The 20,129-nt window shown below is 30.3% G+C and overlaps 1 protein-coding gene across 1 annotated transcript in view; it reads right to left on the bottom strand.

Annotated features, from left to right (window-relative positions):
- Positions 1 to 1,244, bottom strand: part of LOC107440296 (peroxisomal Multifunctional enzyme type 2) — an 80,191-nt gene extending 78,947 nt beyond the window's left edge. The window contains exon 1 of the mRNA XM_071183013.1: positions 785 to 1,244. Coding sequence (XP_071039114.1) covers positions 785 to 839 — 55 coding nt within the window. The 5' untranslated portion in view covers positions 840 to 1,244. The remainder of the gene's footprint in view (positions 1 to 784) is intronic.
- Positions 1,245 to 20,129: the final 18,885 nt, after the last annotated feature.

The following is a 20,129-nucleotide window of genomic DNA, read 5'->3' as shown; positions in this document are numbered from 1 at the left end:
GTTGCTACGAGTTACATTTTTCGAGTCGGTCCCTTTCTGTGATATTTTTTTAAGGGATAATTCTGTATTGTGATCTGTTGCACCAACTACAATCACCAAGGTGCCAAATAGATTTTCCAATTTGCCAATAGAAAATATATAGATGTTTGCCCGGGGGTGCTCCTTTTCTGTGATTTTTTTTTCTAGTTTCTCGTGGGCCGCTGCCCGGAAGTTGCCAAGACTTGGGGATTATTCTGCCACATATCAGGATATGGAAATCTCCCCTTTTTTTAGTTTCTTACTGCCTGAAAGTTGCCAAAACTTGGCGATTAATCTGCCACAGAACAGGCAGAACTCCACATTTTATGAGTAAACATACATATGTTTTTTTTTATAAAATATGTGTAATTTTGCAATGGCAAAGTAAAAAAAATTTTCCACTCACCCTAAATTCATTGAATGTTTAAGTAGTTATTTTGACATAAATTATAAATTTGATTATTATTCCATATTCCAACATTGATTATATATAGAATGTTTTATGAAGTACATGAGCATAAAATTTCCCATTCTCATTATGAGAAGTATTTTCCTTTCACGCTAAATTTATCTAATGTGTAAAAAAGTACGTCAACATTTCGATTATTATTCCCCAGTCTTTCTATTGATTTCATATAGAATGTTTGTAAATAATTTCGCAATGTCATTCTGAGAAACATTTTCCTCTCACACTAAAATTATCCAATATTTAAATAGGTATTCTAACATTAATTTCATTATCATTATATTTTAATAAATACTTTACCTCCCCCCGCTCCAGTAACGATAGCAACTTTTCCAGCGAACTTCAAAGGTCCCATCTCAAAATGAAAATTCTCTAAAGGTATGAGGATATTCTTTGGAGGAAATCCTGATACACACTGCTGCGATTTGTGTTAAAAAATATTTTACTTAATGACAGGTAACTTTCATGTCACGTGGCTCACTTGTTTGAAAAAGCAGTCAGCAGAAAACAAAAATTATTTTGAAAACTGGAACTACTTCTTGGTTCGGTTCAATGATAACAATCGTATCTGATCTTCCGTATCGTATCAAATTCAGTTTTAATCGTATCTTATCAGTTACTTATTTATCGAATTATTATTCACTTTATCCGCTGCAGCTTTATTTATGTTATGCAGTTAAAATAGAAATTATCAACTAATTTATTTTAAATTTTGAAATATTTCACACCAGAAGTGCTGTAAGTCTCATACTTGTGATCTGCACGATTCGCGATCGCAACTCTCTAATACGCCATCTGGGTAGAAAACTGGTTCCATGTCTGAACCCTCTTCTCAGTTGTATAGAAATTTGCTATATTTTCTCCTCTTTTAATAATTTTCGTATTTTTGTCGGAAATATTTTTTTTAAAATTTCCATGACTTTCTTTTTTAGAACTTTGTTCAATGTAGTTTTAAGTTGAACGTAGTTTCCTAACTTAAAAGTTATTAATATATTTGAAAATCAAGACGGAAACTGACGCACTTCCTTCTCCTACTATAAGTTTCAATAATCCTTCTACTTACAGTTTGGAAAAAAAAAGAATTTTTTTAATTTATAAAGACATGTTTGTTTTGTGTTTTTAAATTAGTACATTTATTTAATATTTCTCAAACTTTCTACGAGTTATGGAATACGTTTTCGAAGCACCTCGAGCACAAAATTTTGTAATCTTTCTCCTATATCTTTTCTTTTATTTCAGATTGCCATTTTCTTCCCTTTTTTTTTAAAAAAAAATCAGATTAAATAAGTACTATTTTTTAAATTAAAAAATGTCTTTTACAATATATATCACTTACATTTATATCACTACATATCATATTACTTGAAAAAATTGTTATTCTGTTTTTTAAAGGGTTCATAAAGTGTCCTTTATTTATATATTATATTCGTTTGTTATAATCAAAGTTGATCGGGATAGCCTGGTCGGTAGGGCGCTGGGTCCATGTCCGAGAGCTCGTGGGCTTGAACCCCGCCGGCCGAGGATTCCCAGTGTAGTAAAGTGACTGATGCACGTTAAATCTGTCGAGTCGCAAATGTCCTCCATGTTCCCATAAGAAATCAATACCTCTGGGGGTAATGGATTGGAGATCGATCGTTCCCTGCTTCAGGTCAAAATTACATTCTGTGGATGAATGAATGGATGTATGTTGAATTCCTGGCCATAGATGTCGCCACTGAAAAACAAGAAACACACCCTCTGCCTTAAATTTGCTCGGTTTCACCAAGCAGGCTTGTTAGCGTGGCAAGTGGCATTAGAAACAACAATATAATCAAAGTAAATTGGTAACAAAATAATATTAAGACTGTAATATGTAGTTTATAATTAACCATTATAACAGTTTAATTTCATAAAAAAGTAGTATCATTAAAAAGTGACAATAACAGTAATTTTTTTCATTAAATAATTATCTTTATTTTAAGAATATTAAAAAAAACAATAAGCATATTAAGTATAAAAAATTAGAGCTTATTTAATTAAGAAGCATATGCATTCTTATAATGTATTTTCATAAAGATACAAAAAGCCCTCTTTTTCCCAAATATTCCCATGATTTACATTTCTCTCCTTCCTTCAAAACAAATTTTAAAACTAACGAAATCTAATTAGTTTTAAAAAGTTTTTTTTTTCTTTAAGAGTAAATAAATAATAAAAACTTGTTATGCAGTTTGGTTTAAATTCATATAGTTCGAATACATTCAAAACCGAGTTTTAAAAGAGCCGTATATTTAAAATTTGATTTCTCAGGAACTATTCGATCAATTTCGCTCAAATTTTGTATTTTTCTATGTTAAATTACCTACTTTTGAAACGATGTAAAAAGTGGTATACCTTGCAATTCAATTTTTTTCCCAACTGTTATTAAATAAATAATAAATATTTACCAAAAGTTATTTTTAGACAATTTACACAATTCTAAACGATCTTTATAATTGTGGGCAAAATTTTTTCGATTCCCTTGAAAAGCTCTCGATTTATTTCTCAGATTACGATTACCCCCTATATTTTGGAGTTGGCGACACACGCAAAAAGTAAAATTAACATTAAGAGGAGGACCGGGTTAGCCTGGTCGGTAGGGCGCTGGGCCCATATTCGAGAGTTCGTGTGTTCGAAACTCGCCAGTCCAAAACTCCCTATGTAGTAAATGGTGACTGATGCACGTTAAATAAGTCGTGTCGCAAAGTCCTCTATGTTCCCATAACGAATCAATATCTCTGGGGGTATTGGATCGGAGATTGATCGCTCTCTGATTCGGATCGAAATTTCGATCAGTGTATGAATGAATGGACGTATGAATGGGTCCGTCCTATAAACGGGTGTGGTAGAAGTCGAATTCTTGGCCGTAGATGGTGCCACTGGAAAACCAGAGCAATCGCACCCCTCTGCCTTAACAGGCACACGGCAACAACATTAAGGGGTTCAAACTTTGAATCACTCTCTTGATCAATTTATGGGGACCGTATTTTCCAGATTGTGGCTACTCAATATATTTTGGGGAACAGAAATCCGAATATGTCGAAAAATTGGCATGTTTATTCAAAGAAACTACGTTTTCGTGTCTGATTTCGTTACTAAAAATATCACCCCTGCACTTACCATATTTATAGTCACCCCCACCACTTGAACCATTAAGAATGAGTCCTAGAACGTGAAGATCTAATCATTAGATCATAAGTCATCAGAGTGGTCTACTAATTTATTTTTTGCTCCCTGAACGTCTAAAAATTTATAATTCAAATCTGTTTAATATTTTTGCTTCATCTCTAATTTGTTCCATTGTGATACGAAGAGGATTTTTCACAATTTTATTTTATTAAATAGACCAGAATGTATTCTGATCTATTTTTTACTTTATGCCTTTTTTTTTCACTGTTAGCAAATTAATTATTTCTAGACATTCTTAACATCAAACATCAACTTCCTCTAATTTATTTCTCATTAAAGAATGTATTATTATCACTATATGTAGTCGAGAGTATTGTATGTATTTATGTATATATTTTTTCTTATTACTTGCTTTTATATAATGTTTGTAAAACTTAATTATGTTAAGAGCATCCGTTTTTTTAATTGAAAAGTAAATAAAAAACTGACAAAAATATATCATTTAACTATAGCTATTTTATTTGTAATTGCCATAACAAATCGCAATTATTTACACTGTGACCTTTAATGAATTTATTATTTCGCGATGATTTTATTGTTTTGATGTTAGCAAAGCATGATTAGTTTTAAAATAAAATCAATTTCCTTCAGTTTTAATTTTAAAAATATTGGGTAATCATCCGGTTATGTTATAAGTTCTTTTTTTATTTTAACCCAGAGCTACATTTGTCGTGTTTGCGTATTTTTGTTACCAAATTATATTTGTAAAACTGTCAGAATTTTTATTGACAGTTAAAAAACACAATAGAATCTTCGATAAATATGATAAAGCAAAGTTTTATTACAAACAAATGATGATTTTGAATACATTGAATGCATTACAATTAAAAAGAGATAATTTTATTATAGTTAATTTTTATTTATTTATTAATCTATCTTTATTTAAATACAATGCAATATTGTCAAAAGGGTTAAATACTTCCACCAATGCTTTTATTTCGTATTGCATAACAAAAGAGAAAGAATATAATTATTTTTGGAAGAGCGCCAGTACGAGATTCGCCATAGGCGTTTCTTTCCATAGATACTGTAGCTTCATCTAACATGATCCAACATTATCACGTCCGGGTCAGAACTTGTAGATTCATCTGGTGAACTCTTTGAAACTATCCTGTGTTCAGGAAATAAGACTTGAGACTAATAAACAACTATAGAAACATTTATTTAAGTTAAACAAAACATTCGTGCTCTCGTTCAATACAGCTATCTGTTGAAGAAAAATGCATAGAAAAGCAATTATCGAATTCGGGTCGTAACATTTATACTCTGAAGATCTGCACCACTTCGGTTTGCTTCACAAATAGTGATCGCTACCGCATCGACACCACAGATACATCTATGGCCATAGAAGAAGTCTTTACCAATGGATACACTTGCCATGTTTTCACCAATAGCTTGTGAATAATCATTGGAGTAGAAAGTGCTTCAATCTCAATCTTGATTTTCATACTGATTAATTTTCTAAAGCTTCGGAACTATATGGAACTGAAAAATTGTACTTAATGTAAATCTATCGTAGAAATTTTATCATCAATGATCTATTAGTTAAGGATACAACAAGATAATTATTATATAAAATAAACCACTCCAACCAAAATAGCTGGGGAAAAAAAAGTGATACGCCATTGCTACACATCTGGGCCTTTTCACCTTTTCATATTACTAGCACCACGATAGTTTTTGCAAAATTAACTCAACTCGGGTTAATTTCGTCATTTGAAATATAAGTAAATAATTTTTTGGCTGAATAATATTAGATGTATATTTTCAAAAGTATATCTATTTCCTAAAAATACCATAATAAGTTCCGTTTTTTGTAATGAAAGCAAATGATGAACATTTACTTTCTATTAGCATCACTAGATGGCGGCACCCTGTTACTACAGTTAACAGTTACATAAAGTTTTTAACTCATTGAAATCAAAGATATCAACTACTATACTATAAATATATTTTTCTAAAAATTTTTATATTTTACTTTATGTATTGGGCACCCCTTCCGCCCTTCATCTATGAAAAAAAGTTAAAACTATTTTAATAACTCGTGAAAAGTATAAAAAGATAGTTTTATACATTTTATTCTTTAAAGGAATAATGAAAAATCATTGTTACTAGATAGCAGTATCGTTAAGAAAAGGTGAGATTGATTTAAATTTTATATACGTTTTTAAAGGTTGAGATAAAGCGGTCGCCTTTCAGTTAGATGAACCGGGTTCGAATTCCAGCAATGGCTGGTAGATACGAATTCCTCATGCGGCCCGCACCGACTACACTGCTGACGTAAAATATCCTCAGTATAGTAGACGGATCATGGGTTGGAGTCCTCTCCATGTGAAGCAAATACCGGTTAATCCACCACAAAGGAAAATTTCTCCAAAAATTTGATCCAAGACTTCGCTTGTCTTCTGGATTGGGCTATATATATTTTATGGTGGAAAAGAAAATTCTTAAATTGCTTTTTAGTTGCCACTTTAGATTATTCTCAATAATAGGTCACATTATGTTCTTAAAATGCTTAGTTATATCCTTAGTTATATCAACACCTCCAAGAAGATAGACCTCAGCACGGAACAATTTAGTAGTCCAACGTAACGAACATAAACTGCGAAGTGGATAAAATAGGAAAGATGTCTAAAAATAATATATATATATACTTATATATTCTTATATTCTAATATTATTTTTTCTTATTTTTCTTATAACACCAAGAGGAAAACAGAGCAGTTGTGGGATTACTTATTTGTGGCCATGTCATAGCTTTCTGCGAGAAAAATCATTTATTAGGGTATTTGTTTACTAAATTAGAATATTTTTCAAATTTAATTTATTTACAATTTTTTCTATTTCTTGTATTAAATTTGGTTAATTATTATACGATTTAAAATTTTAGAAAAACCAATGCTTTAGCACGTTTTAAGTTAAGTTTATAATTCACAGTATTGATTACAGAAGAAATTTTATTATATATTTTTTCATATCAGTTATAAAATCTATATATTTTTTCAATGCCTCTTTGCAGACATTTACTATTGATTTTAAAAATAAAAACTAATTGATAAAGTAATGTATTTTTCCACTGTTTTAAAAATATATTTCTATTGCAATAACTTGCTTTTCGAATAGTTTTCACTCTCTTACGTAATTAAATCAGTGATCGGAAGCAGCGCACTACAAGCAAAGCCTGACTAAGGCAGGGACATACGGGGCAGTTGACCCGGGACCCCAGATCGAATAGAAGGTTTGTTTCTAAGTGAACTTTTTTTTAAACAAAATATCAGTATAGTGTAAAATTTGTCGGTTTTATGTTAGCTTCATTAATCTATCGTATGAACACAAAAAATCCTTTTCGTAAATCCATGGCTTTCTAGTGCGGAATTCGGCTAAAGTTTCGCAATTACGATTAAAAAAAATTTAACCAGTCAAAGGCTTTTTTTTAAATTTTTTTTTTGTACATATCGCAAAATGTGATATGTTTACAAAAATACAAGCTTCTGATTGGCTTAATTGAGCCATCGTAATTTCGAACACTTAGCTGAATTTCGCCCTTATGTCAGCAAAGATATGAATTTTTCGCAACTATATGACAAAGTTAAAAATCAGAAAACTGTATTCGGCACGATAGACATAGAAATGTCAGAAAATCAATAAAATGGACGGAATGATATTTCGTCTGACCATTGGAGGGGGGGGGGGTGGACATTTATAGCCATTTTAGGTTCGAATCAATTTTCTTGTTCTACATATCTATAATGAGATGAAAAATTTAAATACCTCCCTAAAGTTCGGTTTTTCATTACTGAAACATTGAAGCAGAGGGGGCCCCCAAAGAAGCTTTATGTTCAAAACGAACCCGACTTAGCCCCGGGCCCCAATTTGGCTAAATCAGGTCCTGACTACAAGTAGTGAAACTACTGTAGTCGTTACTTCCACTAATTTTTCGAATTTGATGGGTACAAATCTTCGCGGGTTAGGAATGAAAATGACTCTGTAGCTGTAGCTGAAGGTTACAGAAATTACGAGTTTAAACTCACATATAACTAATATTTAAACTACGTGGGAGGAATTATGAAACGAAAAATAGATAATTAATTACTTTGATCACACTTTCGCATGCGAATGCACGATCGTGAAACATGGATGTTATTTCAAAGGACGGAAACGTATTTTCGATGTACACGAAGAACTTTGAATAATTAAAAAATTGCAAGTACTTGATATTCTCTCAATATTCACTGGCAGAAAAGGTATAAAAAGTTGAAGATCAAATCAACTAATTCAAAAAAAAATGTTTTGTAAACCAGTTTCAATGTAGTTGTGAACTAAGTTCTCCGGCAAAGTTCGTCTCCTTAAAGTAGTGAAGTAGTTATTAAATTCCTAAGTATAGTTTGTACTCATTACATTAAAAAAAGTAATCGTAGTTTACTACATTTGTAACAAAGTAATTGTAGTTGTAGTAAACTACGAAAATAGTGTTGTTTTTCAGACCACTGAATTAAAGATAGCTCATTTATTGCTGAGTATATTAGGGTATAACATTAATTATATAAAAATTGTTCAGATTATTTACTGTATTTTCAGATTAGATCTGTTTCATTTTTATTCCTGTTTTATATTTCTTTTTTTTGTCCAAACTAACCCCGTGTCATCAGACTAACGTAAACAAAAACAATTTAGGAAAAATGAATGAAAAATGTAGGCATTCAAATTGACATATATATTATTTCAAATGAAAAAAAAACTTCTATTTTTAAAAATAAAACATGCTTAAAATGGTAATTAGTAATTTTTTTTATAACAAAATAATGAAATTGTTCAGACAAGCCACATTGCACCTCAAATAACTAAGATTTACTAAATCACAAAATTTTTTTAAAATTCCTTTTATACCTAAACTTTCTTTTCTAAATTCTTTTTATACCTACCTAAACTTAATTAATAAACAAAAGTAATTGTTTATCAAACTCGTTCTATGAACTTGTACTCTAAACTTGTATATATACTCGCACATTTTTATCTTCATTAACTCAAATGAATACGACATATTTCATGAAAATAAAATAAAAAAATGCTTTTTTTTAATCACTCGTACAATTTTTAAAAAAATCGTTTAAAAATAAACCTCAAATAAACTAATAATTTATTTCCTTTTATTCAAAGCAGAGAATTTTTCTTTGAATATCGTCTGCAATGAATTCAGATATTCCTACGTCATATAAGTTTGACGTCTTTTGTGAATTCTTTCGAATTCAATCTCAAATATTACTTCAAAACTTTTCCACAATCTTTGAGAAAGTAGGAATTTAAATTCTTGACAGACGCACGTCTGTTTTAAGTGTAGAGTCCTGTTAGACGTCAAATTGAGACGCGTTTCGGAGGGTGTTTCAACGTCAAATATTGAGACACTTTTAGTCGAGAAAGTTAAAGGGGAACTAAAGTTGCTTAACTTTCAGCAGCTTTTCCTAGTTTAAAGCTTTGGTTTTAGATATTGGGGAACGGCCACAAATTGCGAAGACTATACAATGAAGCTTTGAGCAATATAGCAATTTTGTGTTAACTCAAGAGAAAAAAAGAAATTATTAAAAATTAATGATTTATCGATTAAAAATAATTTTTTCTATTATTTATTTGATTTATTTATTTTATTTTATTTATTTATTTAGTTAGTTTTCTATCATTTAGTAACATATTTGAACTGCGGAAAATACACGATATTCCGATATTTTAAATTAGTCCCCAACTATTTAAGCACAAGCAATTCGCATAGTTTTTTAGTTAATGAAAACATTTATCTGATCTAGTTTCACCTAGGTTAAAGGAAATGGAAAACATCTAAAAGCCTTGCTTCCTGATAAAACATATTTTAAACAGGCACTTATTTTCTGAAAATATTTTGTTTTCAAAATATTCAAGAAGATTTTTTATTGAAATATTCATAAAACCTGTTTTGTTTTATGTAAACTGAAAAAAAAAAGTTATTACAACTTAATCTAGATCACAAATCACGGCAATTATATTTTTTCAACAAACAAATCATAAGTCTAAAGGTTTTAAAGAAATGGAAAAAAAATAATGTTCTCGCTTAAGATTAAAGTTCAGATATATTTTGTGGTGAAGAAGTATTTCTCAAAAAAATAATAAAAAACAAATAGATAAGTAAAATGAATATGATTAAAAATATACATATTTCTATGGCTTTCTTTTCTGGTAAATAAAGTTTTTTTAATACCTTTGAAAAGCAAAAATAATAACAACAATATTTTGAAAATGTAATTTTTTTTTTTTTTTTTTTTTTTTTTTTTTTTTTTTTTTTTNAAGGAAAAAAAAAAAATTTTTTTTATTATTTTTTTTTAAAAATCAGAACTCCGTCATGTGTCTCATAAATAAACACGAAACTTTTTGACCAACTAACTTCGGAAATAATTATATCAAGTTCGATTTAAAATCAAAGAGATGCTTTTTTAAATATATATTCCAGTTCTTGGAAGAAAATAAAGTTTGTATCAATTTAAATATTAAAACGATCCCTAAAAATCTTATTTCTTTGTTCCTGTTATTGAAGTTTCAAAAGTCAAAATGCCAATCAAACGTCCACGAAGAGTGTTATTTTCTAAGAGGTAGAGAAAAAAAAATGTTCCAAATGTTTAAGAACAAACGATAATGAAAGTTTAAATAAATACTAATAAGTTATTATTTGTTATTTTCTTAATTTTCCAAGAATTATTTGTTTTAGTTTCTGACAGCAAAAATAATATTTTTTATTTCCCCTCTTAAATATCATATTTTTCTTATATTTTATATTGAATTTAATTATAGAATAAAATTAATAATATAAAACATCAAAAATACTTCTCTATTTAAAATTCTAAAGAACTCATCATCATTATTCGAATAATACACGAATCATCAAGGAAATGAGGGCCATGTGATTATCTGACAATTAAAAGTTTTGATCGAGCACAACAAGTTTTGATGGAACAAAAATAGTATTTTTTATTTATCCTTTTAGATATCATATTTTACTTATATTTTATATTGAATTAAATTATAGAATAAAACTAATAATATAAAACACATCAAAAATACTTCGTTACTTAAAATTCAAAAGAACTCATTATCATTATTCATTCGAATATTACACGAATCATCAAGGGAAATACGGGTCATGTGATTATCTAAAAATTAAAATTTTGATCGAACGTTGCTCCGATGTTTCGAATACCTTACAATATTGTATATGAATTAATACCTCTAAAGAAAATTGCGTGTATGAATATATTACATTACATGTCTCTTTGTAGACCACGCAAGTTATACACACCGTGTCCCAGAATTTTTGGGATAAACTTCAAGCGAGGTAGGGGACATCGCAGGGATTTAGAATTGGTTGGAAGTCCATGGTCGGAAACAATCATGGTAAAGTAGTGTGACTGGTTCAAGAAACGCAAGACTGAGATCATCTGAAATATTTATTGATCATTTAGAGATCATCTGAATTATATACGAGTGCTGTGGTAGATAATAAGCGAAAATGTCATAAAAAAAGTTCAAAATGTCCACCCCTGCCAGCGAGGTATGCGTTACTCAGTGGGGTCTCGCATTGGCAAACCAGGCAGCTCCAATACACTTGGAGATTTTGTTGAATATCCGCAGCAACAGGGCTGATTACTTGCATCCAGATCGATTTCGGAATCCACGGGTGTTGCGTAGACAACACTTTTCAGAGAGCCCAAAGGAAAGAAATCCATTTGGTTTACATGAGGAGAGCGTAGTGGCCAGTGGATACCTTTCGTGATACAATCCTTCTTCCAGATCGTGCATTTCCTTCTATCAATCCGTTCATCACGTGGAATATCTGCCAGCTCGTAAAATGCTAGATGCTCCTCTGCAGCAAATGGCAGCTCAAACGGCTGCGGCAATGCTGGCCTGTCTCCTTCAATGCTCTCGTGAGATCCCCGCTATGGATCAGGGGGATGGAGCATTCGCCTTCCAATGGGGTGAACCGGGATCGAATCCCGGCAATTGCTGGTTGATACTGACCAGTATCCGGCTTGCATTAACCACAGTGCAGACGAGAACTATCCTCAGTGGTAGACGGATCATGGGTTAGAGTCCCTTTGCCGTCTGGCTAACCATGGGGGGTGGGGTTCTTGTCGTTTTCCTCTCCGTGTAACGCAAATGCGGGTTAGTTCCAACAAAAAGGCCTCCCCGAAGGCAAATTTCTCCCAATACTCGATCCAGGAGTTCCCTTGTCTTTTGGATTGGGTTCAAAATTACAAGGCTACGGAGGACAACATTAGTAGTCGTAAACCCAAAAATTGGGTCGGTTGCTCAACGACTGTTATAAAATTAAATTAAAAGCTCTTGTGAACAACAACACCCAGCAGCGAACGAGGACTTTTCCGAATATGGGTTGCTACGCAAATCTAAATCCTTGTGATGTCGCCTACCTAAAGTTTGCCCTAATATTTCTGGGACGGTAGACAAAACTATACTCACTGACTTAATGACTCACTGACAGTGAGGAAATCAAATATTAATACTACTATTAATAATAATAATAATAATAAAAATAAATATATGCATAATAATATTAAATATGTAGATATTAATGATAATTATCTTACGAAGTTTTGAAAACATCTTTTCCAATGTTGTTTTACATGCAAAATAAAAAAATAAAATAAAATAAAATATACTTCAAATACGAAATTTACATGTTGGAAAAAAAATCGCAAAGTGACGGAGATAAATTTAGTTTTTCATCCTAACTTCAAAATCGCAGAAGTTACTAAACAAATTCAGAAAATGATGAAGCTCTTCAAAACAAAGGTTATATCAGAGATTCTGGTAAGGTCGCCATTTTTATCTGCGTCTCTTTCGAAAAATTTCTTTTTACCCTACACTAGAAGTGTAATAAAGGATTTAGATTATGTTCGGAATGGAAAATCAATCTTTTATTTTTCGTTAAAAATAAAATCCCAAAATATCGTTATTTTTTCGGTTACATTGAGTTGCATAATAACGTTCATAGCACAGTATGTCCGGTTCCAAAAATATGTTTTCAAAAATACTCAAGTAGTAATTAAAAAACACTGTTCAATACAAAAAAGTTTTTCTTTGCTTCGAAAAATTTGACTTTAATTATCTGTTTTGGGATAAGCATAGATATTAGTGATGTTGACCTTATATTTCAACATCCATTTGTCTGCTTTTTTTTAATCAGATATTTAAAATAAAATGATAAGATGATTATATTGTTCAAGTAAGTGATAATAATCAAATTATTTCTGCAAAGATTAAATAGTTTTTGATATGAAGCAGATATATTTCACTCCTACTCCTGTAGAAAATAAAAAAATGTATATATATATTTTATAAACCCATGGCTTTTTATAAATTTGTTAATGGCTAATTTTCGCAATTACGATGGACAAATTTAGCTAATTAAAAGCCGGTACGCTAAATGTGATATGTTTAAAAAAATACGGGCTTCTGATTGGCTTAATTGAGCCATCGTATCGAAAATTTAGCTGAATTCCGCCCAAATGTCAGAGAGGATATGAATTTTTCGCAGCTGGATCGCAAAGTTAGCAATCAGAAAACTGCAGTTCGGAAACTGTCTTCGCATGATGGACATAAAATTGTCAGAAAATCAATGAAATGGACAGAACGATATTTCGTCTAACAACAGGAGGTGGTGGGGGAGGGGGGCTGTATAGCCATTTTAGGTTCCAGTAAATTTTCGCGTTATATATCTATAATGAGGTGAAAAATTTAAATACCTCCACAAAGTTTGGTTCTTCATTACTGAAATAGTGAAGCAGAAGGGGCCCCAAAAGAAGTTTTTGCTCCGGGCCCCAATTAGGTTAAGTCCGGCTCTGCCTATTAATGCTAGTTTCAGAAATGAGGGCAGCCGTAAAATAAGTTCTAATTTATTGATCTAGGAACGGCATTTCTAAGTAAACTTTGATACATAACAATACAAAAACTTTGCTTGTAAAAATCACTTAGATTTTAAATGAGCTTTTCGTTAATTCTTAATTTTTTAAAAGTTCAGAAGTGGTGTTATATCCGTATAAAATACTTCTGAGGTACAAAACAAATGTAATATATAAGCGATTTAATATCAATTATACATATTATTAAATAAATAGAATAATTGTTTTTGTATTTCATAGGGAAAAGACTCGTTAACGTTAAGAAATTAATGATTAATCCGTGAAATCATCTGCCTTATGCAGCAGCATTTCACTGAAGTGTAAATGTGGTGCTGCCATCTAACGTTTATTTGATACATTATTCTTATTTTTAGTTTGCACAAATTTAAGTAAATTTAATTAGGAGCAGAATAATTTAAAAATTATAATGAAATAATTAAAAAAAACGTTTCTGTGTATAAATTCAGTATTTCCTATATGCAGATAAAGTTTTTTAATTTCTTGTAGTTATTTCCTAGAAAAAAGTAAGTTGGTAAATGGTAGGTAATTGGCAGATTGTTATTTTCAATTGTTAAGAAGAAATTTTTTGAATTGAATTGGCAGATTGTTAAGAAGCAAGAAATTGGCAGATTGTTAAGAAGAAATTTTTTTTTATCGTATTATTAATGTAATTAAGTCACTATGTTATTATTTTAAAAATTCGCAAGAAAAGTCCTAGTTGAAATATTTTCCTAGTCATTAGTAAATATTTATAGTTCAAACTTCTTTTGAAATTGACGGTTTTTTATTTATTCAAATGAAGAATCACAAATTTCTAAAGAAGTTTTCAGAATTTTTTATTCCTCAGAAGTTTCTTTTAAAAATAATAACTAAACATAAATTTAAAAAAATAATACCTAGGCATAATTATAAATAATTATGTTTAGTTTATCTGTTAGAGTTTGGTATCAGTACAGTTTACGCTAAATCTTAGTATTGAACATTCTGTGGCAAATGGAGAACAAGGTCTGCGATGACACCAAAAACAGAAAGAAAAAAAATTTCTATCTCTGACAAGCAAGTGAAAATAATTAACTAACCTTTAAAGAACTGAATTGTGTAGGGGGAAAAAAATGATAATTTATTTACTATCAAAAAAATTCATAAATTTTTGAATAAATTCATATTTTTTTCCTCATAAAAATAAATGTTTAATCAAATGTATGTTCTTTTTATCATTTCCCATCTTTCATTTTTTAAAGTTAAATAAAATACAATTAAAAAGTAATAATTAAAATTCAAAATGCAAAAACACTAAGGAAAACTACCGAAGGAAGAGTACAGTAAGTTATTACGGTAAGTGCACGCAAGATGAAGCTGTTTTTTTTTTTGTCATTAATGTTTTTTCAGGAAAGTGAATATTCATGAATTAATAAATAAAAGTTCAAGATACAAAGCAACATAGGAAGGCATGAAAGAAAAAATAGGGCACGTTATTATTTTTGATAGTGCGCGCAAGATGGCGCTTTAACATAAAAATGAAGTTAAGTCATATTGATAGATTTTCGTATAAGTGATTTTGCGCAACCTTTTTCCAAAATTTAAAAAAAGATAAATAATTTTTATGTCTTTTTAAAAAACAGAAATTGTTGTTTTTTCAATTTTTAAACATTTTTTTTTTTTTTTTGCAAATTAATGAACATGTTCTTTTGATGTTTAAAAGCGCTTTTAAGCCTCAAAAAAGAAAGAAAAAAAAAACTATTTAATAATAATAATAAAAAAAATCACATACAAACAACCTTCAAAAATGTACACTTCATTTAATGCATCAAATGAATTAAACAAATAAAACAAGTTATTCTAATAGTAAAATATTTTGATTATGTATTATTTTCATTGATAATAATTATTTTTAGTGACTGAAAATTAATTTAGAAGCTCACTTTATAGTTTCATTGCATAATGCATCATGCTGTCTATTTCGCGGTTTTCTTTTCATAATGGCGAAAATGCTTCTAGTATTATTTCAAAGACGTTTATTTAAATATTTGATTATAAGGTTATTTTGTATTAAGAATTACTTTCAAAATTATAACTGGAGCTTAAATGTCATGTATTTACCACGTTGGGGTCAACTTATTACTCAAAGGTTATTAAATATAATCTACAATCAATCAATTATTCGACAGTTTTTTTTTTCTTTAATCATAGGTAAAAAAATATCGCATCTTTTCAAAACAGTTGAGAAGTTAATTTTCAAAGAGATTCTCAACTAATTTTTGATTTCAAAAGAGATTACTCACAAAGGCTATTAAATATAATCTGCAATCAATCAATTATTCAACAGCCGGTTTTTTCTTTTCTCTTCAAATCTCAGATGAAAAATATAGTATCTTTTGAAAAAAGTTGAGAAGTTTAATTTTAATACAGATTCTCAATTAATTCTTAATTTCAAAAGAGATTGCGCAAAGTTTATTAAATATAATCTACAATTTAATCAAATATTCAACAATCGGTTTTTTCCCCTTCTTTTTTAAAAAAATGTCGAATTAAAAAAAATATAACATCTTTTTAAAGCAGTTGAGAAGTTTAATTTTAAAAGAGATTCTAAAGTACGTGAAATATTGAGGAAAAAATTTTACAATTTGAAAATAAATCTCGTGTGTTTTGATTTATTGCGTAAAGAAAATTGTATATAGCATGGACGAAAGTTAAAGTCCTTAAAGTAGCACATGGGCCAAAACTGTGCATGGAGAATACAATAATTTAGTTACTAATACAATAATAAAATTTAAATATGCAATAATTCAATCTCGGAGAATAAATTATTGCGTGGACAGCATAGTATAATAGTATGGATGAAATCTAGATTGTATAAAATATCGTAGGGAAGAAATTATATACTGCTGTATCGAAATTTTTGCTGGACGAAATATTTTGTATCTCGTGGTAAAAATTGCATGTAGCAAGGGCGAAATCTGGAGTCATCGCTTTGTAATATTGTACAAAGCTTGGACGAATGCTCTTTACACCGAATACTATCTATGTATCACCGAATACTATATATGTATCTCCGAATACTATTTATGTATCTCCGAATACTATCCATGTACACTCACTGAATATCGCTTTACACCGAATACTATCTATGTACTATCACCGAATATCTCTTTGCACCGAATACTATCTATGTATCTCCGAATATCACCTGTGTATTATTTCTGTACTATCTCCAGGGCCTGATTATCACCTGGGCCCAATAGGCATGGGCATGGGGCCCACAATTTCTGAGAGGTCTCAAAAATTAGTAAAAAGTCTAATGAAAGGTGGGCTATCTTTGTGTTGGTCTAAGTTTAAGTACTAAATAAAAAATAATTACAGCTAATCAGTGACTTTTAGCAAAAATCACTGATTTCAATTGTTTGTGGTAGACAAACAATTTTTATTTCGACATAAGATTGTTCTGTTGTTTAATATTTTGTTTTAATTTATAGATACGTAAACTTAATCTTAGAAAAACAAAATTTCAATTGTCTGCTTTCAAAATTTCTTAGAATGTTTCTCTTGACCCATGCAGTTCAATAGATTATTTTTCAATATTAGGACTACTTTTCAGTAATTTAACTTCGAAATATTTTGTAAGAGGCCCGGAAAATTTCGTGGGGCCTGAGTTTGTTGATCAGTCCCTGACTATTTCCTAATATCTCTTAAAACCGAATATTATCTATGTACTATCACCGAATATCTGTTTCACACGAAAACTATCTATGTATCTCCAAATATTATTATCTATGTACTCCTTACATCGAATACAATCTATGTATCTCCATATACTACCTATCTACGAAAATGTTATCAACGATATTATCTTTGATGTAAAATCCTTTTAAACTGCAGCTCTTTTTTTTTGTATGTGGTCCATAAAATATCACGTGGATAAAATTGTACACAACTCAAAATCTTGTATAAAATATCACATAGACAAAAGAAAAATGTTTATAGAACGGACGAATTGCGTGTATTCGTCCGTGAATATCATGGAATCATTGAATATCATGGATACAAAATTATAGGTAGAACAGGCAAAATTTCCAGTTCATACAATAATCTCGCTACAAAATTGTACTTGTCACCGACTTAATCTTGAATGTACAAAATATCGTGGGTATGAAATTTTATGAAGCATGTGTATATAAACAAAGCTTCATGAAATCTCAGTGTAGATAAAATCGTGAAGGCTACAATGTTTGGAAGAGTAAATATGTTGTCACTGAAGCAGTTTATGTATTTAAAGTGCAGATTAACTATATCCAATGAGATTAAAGTGCAGATTAACTATATCCAACATATGAAGTACCAAAAATTTATTTAATATCTCTAACTGCTTAAATAATTCGTTCATTACCTACTATTCACTCGTTAGAATGTAAGTAACATCTGTGTTGAAGCAAATTGCAACGCGTTTCAATTAACATAATATCATTTATCTATTTTACGCTTGTCTATAAGTTTCAAAGTGACAAAACAATCAACGCATTAGTTGATGGAATCAATCACTTTAAAAAATATTATACAAACACAGTCCCTGGCCAAATTATTAGACGCACTATAAGATTCTATGTAAAATCTTAATTATGAGGTGATACTGTACAACTCTATTGTTTTTACGTGACTGAAACCGGTTTGCACTAGTTTATGTTCGGGTAAAAATTGACTAAATTCGACGATTGGATAAATTAGACAGAATATTATATAAATATAGAATATTTATTATATCAGGTATTAATATTAGTATATTATAATAATTAGACCAAATTATAAGACGCACTGTAGTGTTTTAGAAATTGCATGTTTCGCACGAGTTTATAGGCAATACTTTGATATTTAAACACACATGTAATGGGTTTTGATTCAGGAGATTTTTTATATATTTTCTATTTGCATTTATTTTGAACGTACTGCATTACAATGTTAACCATTTGATAGAGGAGCGTGAGCAAATGCAAACCGGTTTCATCCGAGTAAAAACAATGCAGCTGTATAGTGTCACCTGATACTTATAATACTAATATGGCCAAGGACTGGAATCAGACGGCTTAAAACATTATTGCAGTTAAGGAAATCAACATAATATCCTTAATTTTTCGCTGTCTAAAGTATCACCATATTAGTTGATAGGAAGACAGAAGCAAACTTCGAACTTAAAAAGTACCGCTAATGTGAAGGTAAATTGTGGAAAACTCTTGACTCCGTACTTTAACAGATCAGCATAGCTTTTCTTTTAAAATGCGTTTTTGGAATTTTTAATAGTAATAGTATACAATATAGCACTAACACATTAGTTTTATCATTACATTAGATATTATATATATTATTATTTTGGTAACTATTTAAATTATTACTACAAAGAGTGCGTAGCCAAATTTTTCAGCAAAAAATAAGCACCTTTTAAGTACTTTTTAAACATTAAAAAAATATTTTTAAGTACATACTATATACATTAACAAAATGTAAAATAATTTTCAAAGACTTTACATGAGCATGATAAAATAACCAGTTTCTGACAAAGAACTCTTTTCTTTGATTATATTAGCCCATTATAAAAAGATGAAGAGGTTTTTCGATTTGATCTCAGAGGGTGGAAAATGAAGTCTGAAATAGAGAATATGTTGCAAAATGCTGCAGAGTTGCACATACGAGTGCAATAATCCCACCCAATCCAACTCGGTACACGCACATGCAGACTCCCATGTATTACATCAAATATGTAACATGATTGGCGCTATCATACGTTACGGACCAACGGTGCGCCGAAACGGATTGTGGTTGAATGAATTGTACAAATGTTGAATAGAACAACGTGAAAACCACGCTTTTGCATTAAACGCAGGGATAACCGACATGGTAAGGAAAAGAAAAAATCATTTTCAAAAAGGGGAAATTAAGAACTTTTTAAAAAACACCCAATAAAAAAAAGCACCTTTAAAGGGCTTTTAAAAATCGAATATCGAAATTAAGCACCTTTAAGCACTTTTTAAAAATGCTACGCGCCATGCTACAGACATAATTTTCATTATTACACGAGGTATTATTCGCATTATTACGTTAGACATTATGAACATCGTTACAATAGACTTCGTTTATATATTATTTCTACATTAGTACAGTACGGACATAACACGCAATATGCATTATTTTCAGGATTTTCACCATCATATGACTCTCTATTTGAAGACGGTCCCTTCTCGCAGCAGCAAGATTGACGTTTGGAGAGGGGGAGAATTCATGTAGAGGGGGGTTATTTTTACTTTGACTGCAACCGCGAGAGGTGAGATCTACTTCGCACGTTTTGTGGTAAGTAGGCTTTTCACTGCCGACATTGGCTGTCATTATCTCAGCGGCCGACCTATTACTGAAAGACAGCAATCAACCCACCCCCTTTCTCCCTTCATTTTTTTCCCTTTATATCAGAGAGATCCGCTTCATATACCGCTATCACTGATAAATTCTATGAACAATTCGAT

Source organism: Parasteatoda tepidariorum, chromosome 7, assembly GCF_043381705.1.
Source record: "Parasteatoda tepidariorum isolate YZ-2023 chromosome 7, CAS_Ptep_4.0, whole genome shotgun sequence".
In the NCBI taxonomy this organism is placed as follows: Eukaryota; Metazoa; Arthropoda; class Arachnida; order Araneae; family Theridiidae; genus Parasteatoda; species Parasteatoda tepidariorum.
Note: the sequence above shows the minus strand (reverse complement) of the source record. Positions and strands in the feature narration are given on the sequence as shown.